This window comes from Hylobates moloch, unplaced genomic scaffold (genome assembly GCF_009828535.3).
Source record: "Hylobates moloch isolate HMO894 unplaced genomic scaffold, HMol_V3 SCAFFOLD_5, whole genome shotgun sequence".
Classification (NCBI taxonomy): Eukaryota; Metazoa; Chordata; class Mammalia; order Primates; family Hylobatidae; genus Hylobates; species Hylobates moloch.
Genome location: NW_026652280.1, coordinates 69,483,393 through 69,500,598, shown reverse-complemented (window position 1 = coordinate 69,500,598; position 17,206 = coordinate 69,483,393). Strand labels below are relative to the sequence as shown.

The 17,206-nt window shown below is 37.2% G+C and overlaps 1 protein-coding gene, 1 non-coding gene and 1 pseudogene across 2 annotated transcripts in view; 2 read left to right on the top strand and 1 right to left on the bottom strand.

Annotated features, from left to right (window-relative positions):
• The first annotated feature begins 6 nt into the window (after positions 1-6).
• Positions 7-17,206, top strand: part of ANKRD62 (ankyrin repeat domain 62) — a 34,094-nt gene continuing 16,894 nt past the window's right edge. The window contains 9 exon segments of the mRNA XM_032152825.2: positions 7-337; positions 1,161-1,275; positions 1,414-1,587; positions 2,175-2,281; positions 3,625-3,798; positions 5,151-5,177; positions 6,162-6,166; positions 9,017-9,090; positions 13,122-13,294. Of these exon segments, the coding sequence (XP_032008716.1) occupies positions 120-337; positions 1,161-1,275; positions 1,414-1,587; positions 2,175-2,281; positions 3,625-3,798; positions 5,151-5,177; positions 6,162-6,166; positions 9,017-9,090; positions 13,122-13,294 (1,067 nt within the window). The 5' untranslated portion in view covers positions 7-119.
• LOC116469960 (U6 spliceosomal RNA) lies at positions 4,998-5,103 on the top strand. Its single transcript, XR_004248410.1, has one exon. It is a non-coding gene; the product is annotated as a U6 spliceosomal RNA (small nuclear RNA).
• Positions 7,858-8,339, bottom strand: LOC116468752 (succinate dehydrogenase [ubiquinone] cytochrome b small subunit, mitochondrial-like; annotated as a pseudogene).

Below are 17,206 nucleotides of genomic sequence, written 5' to 3'. Positions count from 1 at the left end.
GAGGTTGCGGCTGGACCTGGTTACGTGCTGGTGCTGTGCTCCAGAGCGGCAGAAAACGAGTGGGAGCTGAGGTGTCTTGAAGCCGTCCCTCAGCCTGGGAGAAGATCTTTGGCTTCAGGATGGGGGTCAGGGAGTCGTTCCTGGGGGCCTGCAGGAGGCGCATGGCTACCTGGAGGGAGAATCGTGGCAAGGATGGCTTCTCAAATCCTGGGTACCGAGTCCGGCAGAAGGATCTGGGCATGATCCACAAAGCTGCCATCGCAGGTGACCTGAACAAGGTGATGGAGAGCATCTTGCTCAGGCTGAATGACGTGAACGACAGGGACAAGAAGAACAGGTAAGGGGAACAGGAAGCCGGCGCTGGGGGCTGCGGAAGGAGGCCTGGGGATATGGGAGAAGCCCCTGTTCCTGGTTTCGGGATGGGGGAGATACGGTGCGGAGTGAAGGCATGGGTGAGGTGGAAGTCAGGTGAGGGTGGGTGGGGTGGGGGACTGTGGTGGGGAGTGGAGTGAGGGTTGGATGGGGTGGAGGACTGGGGGATGTGGGTGTGGTGGGGTTTGGGTTTTGGGGGATGTGGTGGGGGTAGATTGGGTGGAGTTGGGTGGGGGTTGGATGGGGTGGAGGACTGGTGGGGGGTGGGATGGGGTGGGGGACTGTGGTGGGGAGTGGCTGGGGGCGTTGGATGTTGGGGGGACGGTGGTGGGGGTAGAGTTGGGTGGGGGACTGGTGGGAAGTGGAGTTGGGTGGGGGTTGGATGGAGTGTAGGACTGGTGTGGGGGTGGGTGGGGTGGGGGACTGTGGTGGGGGGTAGAGTTGGGTGAGGGACTGGTGGGGAGTTGAGTGGAGTGAGGGTTGGATGGGGTGGGGGTTGGATGGAGTGAGGGGACTGGTGGGGGCTAGAGTTGGGTAGGATGTGGGTAGGATGCAAGGGTGGGGGTGGGGGTGGGGTGAGTGCTGTCACCAAGTGCACTGGGCTTTCTACTCTGGCAGGCTCAGCAGCACCTGGGATGTGGAAACCTTGCCTTTCTTCACAAGAAAAGTAACTATTTGTTCTGAAGGCAGAGGGATAACATACTATTTGATGTTTACAATTACATGCGTCGTTGTATGTTTTGGGACTGTGCACTACAATTGCCTAAAACGACCTCTCACTCTCATAGGACTGCTCTACATTTGGCGTGTGCCCATCGCCGTCCAGGAGTGGTAGCTGACTTGGTGGCCAGAAAATGCCAGCTTAACCTCACTGACAGTGAAAACAGGACAGCTCTGATCAAGGTATATGGTAGCCAACTCTTTCAGCATGGGATGGATTTAATTTAAATTCACAGAATAAAATTGAAATGTAACTAGTTGGTGAATCCTGTGGAAGATTTCCTAGAATTTACAGTCTATTTCTTGGTCTAATACTGACAGGCTGTACAATGTCAAGAAGAAGTTTGTGCATCCATCCTGCTGGAACATGGTGCCGACCCAAATGTTAGAGATATGTATGGCAACACTGCTCTGCACTATGCCATTGATAATGAGAATATATCAATGGCAGGGAAACTGCTTGCATATGGTGCAGATATTGAAGCAAGAAGCCAGGTATGATCAACCAATGTTCTTTTCAAAGTATTTCAAGTATATTTGTTTTACCGTTGACATATGATTTTTTTTTAGTAAAACATCTGAAACTAGAAGGAAATAATTACATGCAAATATTTGCTTTACGTACAACTATTTAAAAATACATACATAACAAATATGAAAACACGAGGTCTGTAGTCTAAATGTGTCCCATAGATTTAGTTTAGTTTACTTCCATAAGTTGTGTCAACATGTAAAATTTAGGAAACTCATACACGTGTCTAGATTTCAGGCTTCTCTTAAAGGATCACATCTGGATTCCCTTGAGCTCATATCACTGTTCAGTATGCTGTGCAGCGGTTATCCCTTTATGTGAGGCATGTGCTCCAGTCTGCTACTGTGCCTTCCAGACACCCTAGGAGGGGTATCTATCTGAAAGGGAAGGAGCAGCATGTGGGCAAGCACAGTGGAGTGAGAAGGAAGGGATTGCTTTTTATTTACTTTCTGCTTCATGTTTAAGTTCATAGGATCTTAACATAAGGTTTTCAGTTCAGTTGGGAAGTACGTAATTTTGTGAATTATAAATTGTTTTTGCTGTTTTGCAGGGTGGACATACATCACTTTTATTCGCTGTAAATAGGAAAAAAGAGCAAATGGTGGCATTTTTGTTGAAGAAAAAGCCAGATTTAACTGCAACAGATAATTTTGGAAGGTACAATAGTTCTTTTTTTGTTCATTTTTAAACCTGAGTGGCGTTCTAGAGTGGTAACAGTCACTTGTCAGAAATATTAAATTGATAAGATTAACTTACTATTATTGGGATAGAGAGAAATACCAGCACCAAGTCATCACGTAGAAAAACAATTATTTGGACTGAGCAACATAAAAAATAGTGGATTGCAGGATTTGTCTTCTCTTACTATATTGACTGATGTTTGTTGATGGATGAGGTGATACTTTGAGTCATATGATCTTATATTAACTAAAGGGATTTCATATTGGTTTTACTTGTTTTAAAAGTGTAGACTTCAACTTTTAGTTTACTTTGTGACTCAATATTGAAATTGCTTAACTCTTTTATAGTAGTTTCAACCTCTGCTTCTTACATGCTTTTCCTTTAAAAATACTATGTTAAAGATAGAGTTGAAAATCATTTTGTCTTTCAGATGACTCTTTGCTTTAGCTTGCTTTCTTTCAAGAATATTAATGTCAGGTTATTCCTAAGTGACTATTAATTGCTATTGCCAGATACTGTGGGTTCATTGGGTTTTTTCTTCTTTTTACTTCTAGTGTATTTTGATGTTATTTTTAATTAGTATGGGCAGAGAGAAAAAAGATAGCTTCAACTGGGTAAACTTTTCTTTTAATGACTACAAGCCATGGGTGACAATGAGAAAAAAAAGAGATAGGCTGTAGATTCACACAAGACTGGGTTTAATTCTTAGCTTTTCTGCTTGCTAGATGTGTGACCTTGGGAACATTACTTATCACCAGGTATGTTTTCTTTTATGAAAAAAGAGGATAATAATATATCCTTCAAGGCTAGTTGTGTGTAATATATGTATATATGGCATTTAATCCAGTGCCTCGCATATGATTATCAGCATTATTAACTGAAACTACTATGGTTATTATTAGCATTATTATTATTGTTTTAAACCTGCAGATAGCTCTTACTGACCCCACACCCATTTTGAATTACAACATATTATATCAGACTAGGGAAGAAATGGATAATTTTTCACTTAAATTTTTAGCTACTTTAGATAAGTGACCTGAGCATAGTATTCTGCCCATCAAAGGACTTTACTTTAGCAACTTCTGCTATGTCATATCCCAGTGGGACAAGAAGCTTCCTTGTTGTTCCTTCTGTTTGGCTTTGGTGGCAATTTACAAAGATGAACCCTTGAGCACCCAAGATGTTTGTGTTTATTAGTACATATAATTGGTTAATTCTGCATGGACAGGCATATTAAATTGGTAAAGTTTATAAATTTAGCTTTTAACATAACTTTGCTAAAGTTCCTAAGCATGAAATTATCTCTCTCATTTTAGAACAGCCCTCATACTTGCTGCTCGTAATGGATCAACAAGTATAGTCTACCAGCTTCTTCAGCACAATATTGATGTCTTTTGCCAAGATATATCTGGATGGACTGCAGAAGACTACGCTGTTGCTTCTAACTTTCAAGGGTAAGTGTTTAAAAGGCTAGTGAACACTAAATTGAGGTTTAAAGTAATTGTAACCATTGCATGTTATACATCATGTGAGATTTCATAGTTTGATTCAGGTAGTTTTGGAGTGGCAGTGAGTTAGTCCACTTCATCAGCCAGAAATCAAGCATAAGACTAGGCAAGTTAGAAGTAGCAATGAGTGTAGGATTCTTTAACTCAAGTCTCTTAAGACTTTTATGCTTAGGGATCCTAATGTTTTCCATTTCATTCCAAGTATAACCCCTACGCATGGGATAAAATGATTTTTATAATTAGTTATGAGTCTTGAAATGTCCAGTGTATCAGAAAATGTCGGACTATCTCCTGGGAGCTATCTCCTATACCCTCCACCTTGAATTTTTCAAGAACCTAAGAGGTTCCCTAAGTCTGAAGAAGACAATCATGTTTTACAAGTCAGTGGGGGGCGGTCGAGGGGGAAAGGACATTCTAATTATTCTGCTCTTTCTATGGATTCTGATACTGCTTTTTGCCATTGAAACTGCTCCTGCAGTCTGGTAAAGATTGACCTTTGCCACCAGGATGCCCCTTCTGATTCAGATCCTCAGTCTTTATAGTAATCTATACATGGGCTTCCAAGTCACAACTTACAGTTCACCTAAATATGCTTATATGCCCAGCCGTTGTTTCCAAAGCACCAGTACCCTGCTCTGGCTGCTGGACATCCTACCTTTACCCACACACGTAGTGAGCAAATTGACCCTTCCCCCCATACTCAAAACCTCATGTGGAGCCCACATCTTAGCCTGGAATCCTAGACCTTCGTGGTAAGTTATTCTGTGAGTCCCTTGTTTGTCTTCTCTCTAGCAAATATTAGTTGGGATAGTTCTAAGCTGTTAGAGATGTTCAGATAGTGTTGCAGGAAGATACCAAAGCTTTTTCTTCTTTATTACCAGATTTTTACCCCAGGCCCCTTTATATCTTATGTAGCAGCTTTTCTTAGATAGAGGAAGGTCCCATGTTATCTGCAGTGGGCACCAACTTGTGGTTGGCCCCTCGAGTGATCTGTTTTCCATAATAATAAAAATCTCCCAGCCCACTTGCTTCTCTACCTGAAGTTTTTAAAATATCTTCAAATATTACGTCATAGGAAGCCATTAGTCAGAATTATCTCAGTCTCAAGTAGGTGAGTTGGACTGAACAGAGCCAAGCTTCATCCATGACTGAACAGCATCCATTTATAAAAGTAGGGCTTTGTGCTTGCTTCGCAGTACATATGCTAAAGTTGGGCCAATACAGAGAAAATTAGCATGGCCCCTGCATAAGCATGACACACTAATCTGTGAAGCAGTCCATATTTTACACAGTTACAAGAAGGCCATTTGACTAGTTTGCTGACAAGTTCCCAGAAAACAGTGTGAGTCAAAGCAAAACAGGTGCTAGCCAATAATGAAATTACACATTTTCATTACAAAAACATTGGGGTAAGGTAATCTATGAAATGAGAATGGAGCTGAGTAACTCGTGGTGTGTTGTGTGCAAATATATTGTTAGTATGTATCTCAGAAATGAGAGAATAACCACTTGCATCTCCTTCATGACACTTCAAAAATATGAGGGTTTTTGTCTTCCATGTCAGTTGGAGATGACCATGGAGAGGAAGCATCATTCTAACAAAGATCTGCTGGTTCAGAGTTAGAGTCTATAGAGGAAAAATAGTAGTAGTCCAAGCCAGGTCTTGACATCTGTTAGCTTTCTGCCTTTGGTGTGATTGATGACATAAGTAACAATGGATAATCATGTTATCTATTTTAATGAGACAATCTATTTATCAATTTAGTTACAAACTGTGCAATAGTTAAGATGTCCTGAATCATAAGCTACAAATAATAGAGCAAATAACAAGCAAAATTAGGACTTAACAACATTTTCAAAAGATCATAACATTTTAATATTAGAACATATGGGAAAATACACATTGGGTTTCATTTGGGATTCCAAAATAATTTCAGCAAAAAAGGTTCAAAAACAAATTATTGCATTGCTTTACTATTTTCTCTGAGCACATTAAAATGTGATTTCATTAAACGTTTATAATAACCTAGTGAATAAGGTAGTAAAACCTTCATTCTTTAGAAGAAGACATTGAGCCTAAGAGAAGCGACTTGTTCAAGAACAAATACCCGTTGGTCCTATTATGAGTCAGATCATTTTCCATTATGTCAACTTTACATGAGTTAATTTACTGAGTTATACTGTCCTCACTTCATAAATACTTTTTTCTTCTTTAATTAGAAGCTTAATAAGAGTTTTGTAGAGCTTACAAACTAAAAGTGTGTAATTAAAGTTCTGATATTGTTTGATATACTCTTAAGAATTTAATGTATTTGGTAAAGTTTTTCATATCAGTATTAAAATAGTAATTGTATTTACTGCATTTTGATACGAAAGAATATATTTTTATTCAGTGGAAAGTGGATCATCATAAAGCTTTTCATCCTCAGAGTCTTCAAGTTGGCTAGGCTGAGGAGGAGTAGAAGGTGGAGGGAGATTGATCTTGCCATCTCAGGTGGCAAAGGCAGAAGAAAGTCTGCAGATAAGTGGACCCTTGCAGTTCAAACCTGTGTTGTTCAGAGATCAACTCTGACATAGTGATTTGTGTCACTCAAAAAGTAACTGTCTTTAAAATAAGAATTTCAGTGAGACCTTTCTGGTACCATGAATAAACATCAATAAGAACTGTACCAATACTAACAGGATGTTATTTTTTAAAGATACCTACTGTGTAGAGAAGTCAGAAAATAAATTCCTTATTGAGAAGCACAGGCCATGTTACATATTCTTATACCAAGAATGTCTTACTAGTATTGACTTAATCCCCCCCAAGTGGAAATAAAATGAGATATATTTACTTCATTAGGGTGAGATTTGTTCTATCTGCTAGTTAATTGTCATGATAACATCAATTTTGTTAGAAGAAGACACTCTGTTACCATTAGCTAAAAGATTATTATAATAATAATCGAATAGCCCAACTCTAGGCTCAGCACATTATAGTAAAAGTACAGCAACCATTACCAGAACAGACCAGGAGCTGCCTCTTTGAGGTAGGACACATGCTCTGCCACACAGCCCCACAACTTAAAAATACATGTAGGATAATGGTATAATTAAGTATGATGTGTTGCATTAAAGATATGCCACAGCACTCTCTCATAAGCTTTGACATTTATCCTCTCAGGGTCATGATTTGCTATTCTTACTGAAAAACACTTTTTTTTTGCAAGCCATTAGGTTCATTTTGGAATATGTGTACTTTTCTTTTTTTAATTATACAACATTTTATTTAAAAACAATTCATAGAATACATTTTCACATTAGAGATTCCCATAGTGGGAAAATAACAATGTATTACTTATAGTTTCATATTCATGGACAGATTGTTTCAGAACAAGTAAAACACATTTGAGAATTGAGTCTCAGTTTAGAATTTGTAATATTTTGATATGTCTACATGGGGAACCTTGCCCTTAAATGGAACTTCTCTATATTCAGAAGCACTCCAAGCTTTTCTTCCTAAGATTTAGAAATTCATAATGTGAGATATCAGCATTTCCTAATTTTAAAATTTCCCTAGTATATGTAACCATCAGTTGGTGGTATCTACTGAATAGAGAGGGAAGGTTTCAAAAACTGAACACTCTGCAACGTTTTTATTCATGAATTAACAGTATTTCCCTTTGTCCATTATTCCCAGGGCAAAAACAGAAGTTTGATCGTGTATTAATAGTAAGAAAGCTGAATTCTCTTTAAGAGACTGATAAAAGGCAAAAGCTCATATCATGTTTAGTTATACTGTGACTCTTATGAGAAGCTGGGAGGCAACCCCATTAACTCACTGCAATACAAAACTCAGTCTCACAATTTCTTAGTCATAATTCCTCTCAAACATTTTCCTCAAATATTAAATTTGGAAAACAGTCTTGTGATTAAGAGAAAAAGGCTGTCCACCAATGGATTTACCCTGTTATTTCTTCCTTATTGTGAGTTGAATGGCATGACAAAGCAGAGGCAACGAGGCATACATCAGTTCTTCAAAGTATTAAGTCAGAAAGGTCAGAGCTTCCACAGCGTGGCAACAGCTTTGCAGATGCCCGCGTCATGATAGTTGAAATAGCAAAGTCCAGCAAAGGTTAAAGCTGAAAGTGCCAGAAGCTCTGCCTTGGAGCTTTCTGCAAGGCATCCCCATGAACATAGTAACAACTTGTCCAAGGCCCCAGTAACTATGAAGAGTGAGGGTTGCATCCAGGAGTAGAGTCGGTCACAGAGCCAAGGATTCAAATAAGCAGCTGGAAGCAGGCCCAGGAGCAAAACACTGAGGACTCTCTCACTAGTCCAGTGGAGAGACGCAACCTGGGAACCTGAATGGTGGCTCGGTGACAAGCCAATGTACTGCACTCCACACCATTATGGGGTAGGTCGGTTCTGAAGTAATGCTGAGATATGAGCAGGTCTGACCACTGGGGTTTGCAGCAACAGAGCTCGGCCTCCTTGGGCACCGCAAAGGGTACTCAGTCTCCAGAGAACCGCCATCTCATTCCTGAAGACTCAAGGTCATCCACCAATCCCCACTTTCTATTTTAGTTATAGTCAGTTAAAACATAAACTCCCTTTTGAAACCTTAACTGCATGTTTTATGAAACCTGTATTATATAAAACTGTTTATCTGAGGAAAGAGCCAGAATCAAAGAAGAGTTTACACAGCTGTTGAAAAATGAAATTTGTCAGAATAATAGAGGAAAACATGTCAGATATAATGAACGGGGTTTATATGGATGAAGGTATAAGCAGTAACAGTCATATTGGAAGTTACTCATAATGAGAAGCAGGTTTAGTGTGTTATTATAAAGGTAATATTAGGAAGTAAAGAACAATATATAGTGTTAGTTTATCTGTTAATACTGGATTTTCAAATTTTGTTTTTCTGATGGTTTTGTTCATTTATATTGGGTGGATTCATTTGTGAACGAATCTTTGAGATATTGGTCTATGGCTTGAATCTGGTGACGTCTTGTGTCTTGCCAAGTAGTTTGTTGAAGTTTTGGAGAAGTAGAAGTAATTCTTAAGAAGTAGATACATCGCTAAAGATTAAGCTTCATTAAAATTCTCAATTTATAAAATAAAAATGTATGTTATTTTCTATTTTTATAAAGACTAAAGTTTTTATCTAATTGCTCTAAGTAGTTTATTTTAACCAAATGTATGGATTCGTGAGCAGAACAAGACTTAGAAATGACATCAGAGGGACGGCAAGAAAGGCTTGAAGAATGTGAAAGTAGCCAGCCACAGGTATGTAAAAATTTAATTTCAAATTTTTGGTTTTCTTTGGTAATGTAGCATAATCCAAATGAAACTACTTTTGGACTAGCCTTTTAGAATCAATTGAATATAATTTAATAGTTAATTTTAATAACATTTTAACTGTTTATAAAACTTAAAGTGTTCTAAGAATCTACAGTGATTTACAGCTAATATTAACCTCGGAACTGATGCACAAAGTTCCTGAGTATTGTTTGCTGTTCCATTTTTATAACCTAATATAATAAAAAGGTAATATCAAATATTGAATTATAATTTTAAGCAATAAAAATTATGAATAATTTAACAGTGATGGCTGCTGAGTTGGATTCCTATTAAAGAAGAAATCATTGCCAATGGTCCAAAATTGGCAGTTTTATATTACTGGTGACTAATACCAAGATTAAAAACGTATTCTCCATTGTGATCTCTTACTAATTTCAATATCTATGTTCAGGGCAGAATGGGGTCATAAAATCAACCCAACTCTACCTATCAAGAGAATCAGACCTTGCAAAATGGCACTTTTGGTGTTTGGGTTCAAGCAAAAATGTTCCCAATTTATTTCAACATAGGAAATCTGCAAATATTGTTAAATTTTTAAAATCAACTGTCATTTGTGGACCTGAAAATTTATTAGAACTTGACTTAAGCCTATAGTTTATTTAGCTATATAACACTATCATATTACAGTATATAATTTGAATTAAAATGTAAGAATTTGCTTTTCTTTTGATTGGTGTTGATTTTTATTCCTAATAATTTAAAGTTTGCCTACTCACCAGTTAGTAATCTTTGGAAAAAACACTCAAATGTGCACTATTTGGATATCACTATTTCCAGTACAGTGAGAAAAAATCTTTTTAAGTGAAGATGCCTTTATACTACTAAAAATAATCTCTTATTTTCATTTTCAGTAAATCTATCACACGATGAATTAATGTTACTCCAAACACTGTCAAAGTAAAGTTTGATAGTTTGTGTTTTTCTTATATTTTAGGCTTATGCAAACTTTTTTTCACTTTTTAGTTACAAGACAGTAATTTGGGATTAGGTAAACATAGATTAAGAAATTTAACAGTTAAATTTTCATTTTTTCGTACTTCATTATTTAAAGACAAAGTTATCCTTAAAACATATACCCTGACAGAAAAGACATCTGACAAACAAAACTCATAATCTTCCACTTTCACATCTGCAAAAAATGTCTCAACAAACAGAAGTGAACAAGTATTGTAATAACAAGACTGCCTTATGTGCAAAAGTATGAGGAAAATGTGGATCAAACAAGACAAATGAGGTGGAAAAAAACTTTAAAACTCATCAAAATTGAGTTAAAGCAGAATTTGGGTGAAATTTGTGAAGAATACAAAACTGCTGCCTCGTTTTTAGGAAGAGCCACTCCATGATAACTCTACAGGAATAGCAAACTTAAAGAAAATACCCTCAAATTTGACAAATAATGCACCTGATTGTCAGGAAAAGATGTATCTGGAGTGTTCATCTAATGTATTCCTAATATTTCCTGTTTAAAAATAGTGCAGCCTCATAAATGTCTTTTGATCTCATTTATTTGCTTGCCAGTCATCTTCTGATTTTTATTTAAATGAAAATAAAGTATACTGTGAAAATAGTAACAAACCAGACACAGAACATGGTTTTAACATAGACCAGGAGAATTTTATAATGACACAAAAAGTACAAAAGCAAGGAACCCAGAAGTAGTTACCATTGAAATGAAAGAAGACCGAGAGTGTTAATAGGTACATGATGAAAAAATCACCAACATAACATTAATTGCAAATTGGACATCAGAAATGTGCCTCAGTTTAGTGATCCAACAAGCCTTTTAGATTTGTGGCTTACCTGCTCCAGAGAAATTAAGTATGTGAGGAAAAAAAAACCATAGTGTTTCTGTTGTTACAGACACTTAATAAGAATACAAAACCAATACAGAACTTGTTCCAGAAAACATTATATCATAATTACAGTACAAATAACTATAAAAGAATAGAACTTGGATTAGAAAATGTGCATTCTTCACCACCACACAGTGACAGAGCATCAAAAGTACATCTAGAAGAATAGTTACAGCACAATATACAAAGACCTAAGAATGAGGCACGCATATTACAACTAGAGTTCCAGCCCTTGTGGCTGCTTTCATGGTCTGATGTTGAGTGCCTGCAGCTTTTCCAGGTACACAGTATGAGCTGTCAGTGGATCTACCTTTTTGGGGTCTGAAAGATGGTTGCTGTCTTCTCACAGCTCTTCTTAAAAAGAAAAAAGAAAAGTTCAGAAAGATTTATAGGGTCACTTGCTGCTACTCGTTTTTTTTTCTCTTGACCAATTATTTGGTGCATTCTAATTTTTTTACTTATGAAAAGCTCTTATGTAAAATCGGGTTATCTATATACATAATTGTGTGTAGAAATAGATTATTTCTCAATTTAAATGATAGGAGTTCAGGAAAACATTCTATAATGTTCATTACTTAATCAACCCAAGTCTGTCTGTCCATTTTACAAGTGGCAATAGGGACTGGGAAAAAACTAATCTATTCATATATCATGGATATAGACACTTGTAAACTAGGGTTAGCCTATAGGAAATTGCTTAAAAATTTAATAAGCTCTAGGGTTTAATTTTTCCTTATTGACTTAAAGATGAATTGCACTTACTTAAAGTGGGAAATCAGTGCGAAAAAAACAATGACTGAGAAGTGCTATAAAAATGTATCTGTCCTTGAGAGTTGGAACAAATATTCATGGGCAAAGGAATCTGTATGTTGTGCTTTCAGGTGTGCAAGTTGATCCATTTAACTCAATGTTAAGGCTTATAATTTCATCATGACAACCTTAAGTATGTTTGAAAACAAATGTATATAGATATCTCCATCTATTTTTTAATCACAACTTCCACATGTTTCTGTTAAAGCAGATCTTAATGTGATTTTGTTTAATAGAGCATACGTTTTAGCATGTATAACTTTATTATGTCAGTACCATGGACTCTCAGCCAAAAATTTAGTATTTGACTCCAAAGTAGAAACCTGATTTCGGTACATCAAGTTTTAAAGATGGACAAAAATCTGGTGATGTTCACCTTAAAAAGTAAAAGTAGATGAGACCTCTCAGCCCCTTCTGAGGCATTACGTTACTTTCCCAGAGTTACACTTTTAATTCTTCTGATTAATTTGATGAATTCATCGGTAATTTATCTGATTCAGCATTATGAAACAGTATTATCAGGTATTGTGCAATAAAATGCTAGAAAATGCCAGGGGCTTTAGATGAATCATTTAATCTTTTTTGATAATGGGGCCAAAGTAGGTAATTACTTACACTGTATATCCTCCAGCTATAAAATGTCATGGTTACTGAATGTGAAATTTGGGAAGCATCTCATTTTCCAGAACTCTAAAGTAGCATCTCAGCAGTTTCACTCTGCTTCTTTTGTGGTTTCAAATTTTGGTTCTTGTACTTCAGCAAGCACCTTCACATTTTCGATATCCTAGGATCCAAAGGGAAAAAGTAAAATAAAAGACAGTGGGAAAAGAAAGCTTACCGCAGAAAGGGGAAAGCTTCCTTTCTGTTCTTGAAGCCCCACAATGTCACATCCTCTAAATCTGGCCGTTTAGTGTAAACTCCAGGAGGTAGAGATAGAAGAGGACAGATTTGATGGCTTTGTCTTTTTATTTCTCTATTTCTGCTCATCACAAGGGCACCAGGGGGTGAAAATGTGTATTAGACAGCAGTGGGAATAAAAGCACAAATTTGGAATGGGCCCATTTTGAAAGTTTTGAAAATTTTATTCACTCAGAAATAAATCAGACTTTATATGAATTTCAATAAAAATTATAATATAACATATATATAATGAAAAAGTAAGCACAAGGTATTTTATCATGTCATGACTAATATGACAGACTGAGTCAAGTGATTAAATGAATGAACACAAAAAAGTTATTTCTATTGGATAAAATAATGACAATTATTCTCAGTATGAAACTTTCATTGAAGGTTGAAGAAAAAATGAAGAAATGCAGAAATAAGAAAACGGAAGTGTCAAGAAACGTACATGCTGATGACAGTGACAATTATAATGATGATGTTGATGAATTAATTCACAAAATAAAGAACAGAAAACCTGATAATCATCAATTTCCCGAGGAGGAGAATGACGAGTTTGATAGGTAATCCTGTAGCAATTTAACAGCAGATCATTGTTAATTGTACTATAAAATGAATTCTAATTTGGGTTAATATCTACGATTAACAAATTTTATACTTTTATGAGGAATATTCTGCCTTGCCTGGTAATCATAAAATGCAAATTAAGAAGCAATGAGATATGGTCTTTCCAATCATATTGATGTTTTATTTAAAAAATAACTAGACAAATATGAAGAAAGACATGCTCTTATACACTGTTGCTAAATGAAATTGGTAAATCTTTATTGAAGGGTAGTTCAGTAGCAAGCATCAAAATTTTAAATATGTCATTTCGTTAACCTGACAGCTTTACTTCTGGGTCTAGATTCTACAGGAAAATATGAGTTTACACATACACACAAGCAGTTAAGGTCATTAATTATATATTTGTTACATATATGATATACAGTATATCTTGTATATCATATATATAACATGCAATAGGCCAACATATATATGTGTGTGTATATAGTTATTTCTTTATATGAAATTGTTGCATGCATACATATGTATGGTAAGAACTTTCATTATAGCATTGTCATATCAAAATGTTTGAGATTGTGTAAAAGTCTATTAATTAAAGGAAATAAATAGTCATACCCATAAAATAATGTACTATGCAACCCTCTTATAAAAATGAAGTTCCATTTATAGTGTAGTGATTATTTCACCAGTAAAGTATCTTTAAAGCATTTGGTTTGATAACACATCTTGTATTAGTCTATTTTCATACTGCTGTAAAGACATTATCTGACACTGGGTAATTTATAAACAAAAGAAGTTTAATTGACTCACAGTTCCTCCTGGCTGGGGAAGCCTCAGGAAATTTACAATCATGGCAGAAGGCAAAGGAGAAGCAAGCACCTTCTTCACAAGGTGGTAGGAGAGAGTGAGAGCAAGGAAGTGCCACACTTTAAAAACATTAGCTCTTGTGAGAACCCACTCACTATCACAAGAACAGCATGGGGGAAACAGCCTCCATGATCAAGTCACCTCCCACCAGGTCTCTCTTCTGACAGGTAGGGATTACGATTTGAGATGAGATTTTGGTGGGGACACAGCACCAAACCATATTATTCCACCCCTGGCCCGTTTCAAATCTCATGTCCTTTTCACATTTCAAAACCAATACTGCCTTCCCAACAGTGCCCCCAACGTCCTAACTCAGTCAAGCATTAACCCAAAAGTCCAAGTTCAATATCTCATCCGAGACAAGGATGTGAGCCTGTGAAATCAAAAACTAGTTAGTTAGTTCTAAGATACAGTGGGGGTACATGCATTGGGTAAATGTTCCCATTCCAAACGGGAGAAATTAGCCAAAACAAAGGTGCCATGGGCCCCATGCAAGTCTGAAACTCTACTTGGCAGACATTAAATCTTAAAGCTCCTAAATGATCTCCTTTGACTCCATGTCTCACATCCAGGGCACACTGATGCAAAATGTGGGCTCCCATGGCCTTGGGCAGCTCTGCCCCTGTGGCTCTGCAGGGTTCAGCCCTTGTGGCTGCTTTCATGGTCTGATGAGTGCCTGCAGCTTTTCCAGGTGCACAGTATGAGCTGTCAGAGGATCTACCTTTTTGGGGGTCTGGAAGATGGTGGCCGTCTTCTCACAGCTCTTTGAGGCAGTGCTCCATTGGGAACTCTTTGTGGGGGCTCCAACTCCACATTTCCCTTCTGCACTGCCCTAGCAGAGGTTCTTCATGAGGGCTCTGCCCCTGCAGCAGACTTTTGCTTGGACATCTAGGCATTTCCTTACATCCTCTGAAATCTAGGCAAAGGTTCCCAAACCTCACCTCCTGTGTTCTGTGCACCTGTAGGCCTAACACCACATGGATGCTGCCAAGGCATGGGGTTTTCACTCTCTAAAGCAACAGCCTGAGCTGTGCCTTGGCTCTTTTTATCATGGCTGGAGCTGGACCAGCTGGGATGCAGGGTGCCATGTCCCAGGTCTGCACAGAGTAGCGGGGCCCTGGTCCCAACTCAAGAAACCATTTTTTCTTCTAAGGCCTCTGCGCCTGTGATGGGAGGGACTTCTGGGAAGATTTTTGACATGCCCTGGAGACATTTTCCCCGTTGTCTTGGCTATTAACGCTCAGCTCCTTGTTACTTATGAAAGTTTCTGCAGGAGGCTTGAATTTCTCCCCAGAAAACAGGTTTTTCTTTTCTATGACATAGTCAGGCGTCAAAGTTTCCAAACATTTATGGTTGCTTCCCCTTTAAACATAAGTTCCAATTCCAAACCATCTTTGTGACCACATGAATGCTTTTCAGAATAAGCTAGGTTACATCTTGAATGCTTTTCTGCTTAGAAATCTCTTTTGCCAGATACTTAAATCATCTCTCTCAAGTTTAAAGTTTTACAGATCTCTAGGGCGGGGCAAAATGCCACTAGTCTCTTTGCTAGAGTATAGCATGAGTGACCTTTACTTTAGTTCTCAATAACTTCCTCATCTTCATCTGAGACCATGTCAGCCTGGACCTCATTGTCCGTATCACTGTCAGCATTTTGGTCAAAACCATTCAGCAAGTCGCTAGGAAATTCCCAACTTTTCCATCTTCCTGTCATCTTCTGAGCCTTCAAAACTGTTAACCTCTGTGCGTTACCTACTTCCAGTCTCTTCCACGTTTTCAGGTTATCTTTATAGTAGTACCCCACTCTGCAAGTACCAATTCTCTTAAGCAAATTTTGTCAGAATACAATACTGTATGATCTTAATACTTGTAGTGTTTACTGAGTTAGAAAAGGAAGCTACATGCTACATTGGCACTTTACTTTGTTACCAACAGAATCGTTAGTTATAAAATTGTTGTTTTTCTCAATGCAAAAGTGCTCAAATATTGGACCTTTATAATAATCTGAATATTGCCAAGGGATTGCACATGGGGATCCATATTTTATATAAATAGTTACAATATTGCTAAACATTATCGAAGTATATCAAAGGACCTTTGATCTACCAAGCCAGGAGTTGGCCAACTTTTTATGTAAAGAACCAGATAGTAACAATTTTAGGCTTTATGGACCAGAGGGTCTGTGTTGTTGTAGTCCAACATCTTTCATAGACAATAAATGAATAGGTGTCACTCTGTCACTCAATAAATGAATTGCTGTCATTCAATAAATGAATAGGTTTCATTGTCATTCAATAAAAGAACAGATTTCACTGTTACAAAAAAAAAACACAAACTGGTAGTAGGCTGAATTTGGCACACACTATTAATTTGCTGACCTGTGTGCTTAAAACCAAGGTGCTGCCAATACAGTGTATTTCCTGTTTAGAGGCACTCTCAATGCATGTCATTACTTTTCCTTTGAAAAGTATGCACCACACCGTATTTTTCAATAGTGACTTCATATTGTATAATTTACAAAAATTAAGTTTCAAAATAAGCTATTTTTGCATTGTCACTTTTTATTCTTGTTACAGAATTGAGTGTTTTAGTATGACTAATTGCTTTGTGTATTTGATGAGTATAAAATGTCTCAGAGTTGGGTGAGTTTTCTCAAGTAAGAAATACTGTCCTTGAAATGATTAGTCTTTCTGTGGTCTTTATAAGCATGAGCAAAATGATAATCACTTTCATATAATCTAGAAATGCTCAAGGGGACTTCTAGTTCTATGATTTTATGGCTTTATTCATTTATACCATGGTCTGGCTTATAAAAATGCCATATGTATATAATTTTTAAAATGCTTAAGGTGTTAAAACATACTATGTAATCATTATAAAAGGATTGGGAAATACAGCTGAACAAGAAGAAAATTAGGTCATCCACGATAATGCCACTTACGTATGATGTCCTTGTAATTGAGCCGTCTGTACTCATGGACTCAACCTTCCCTTCCATTCACTCTTGAACTCACTGCCGTAACTTTCACTCTCACCGCTCC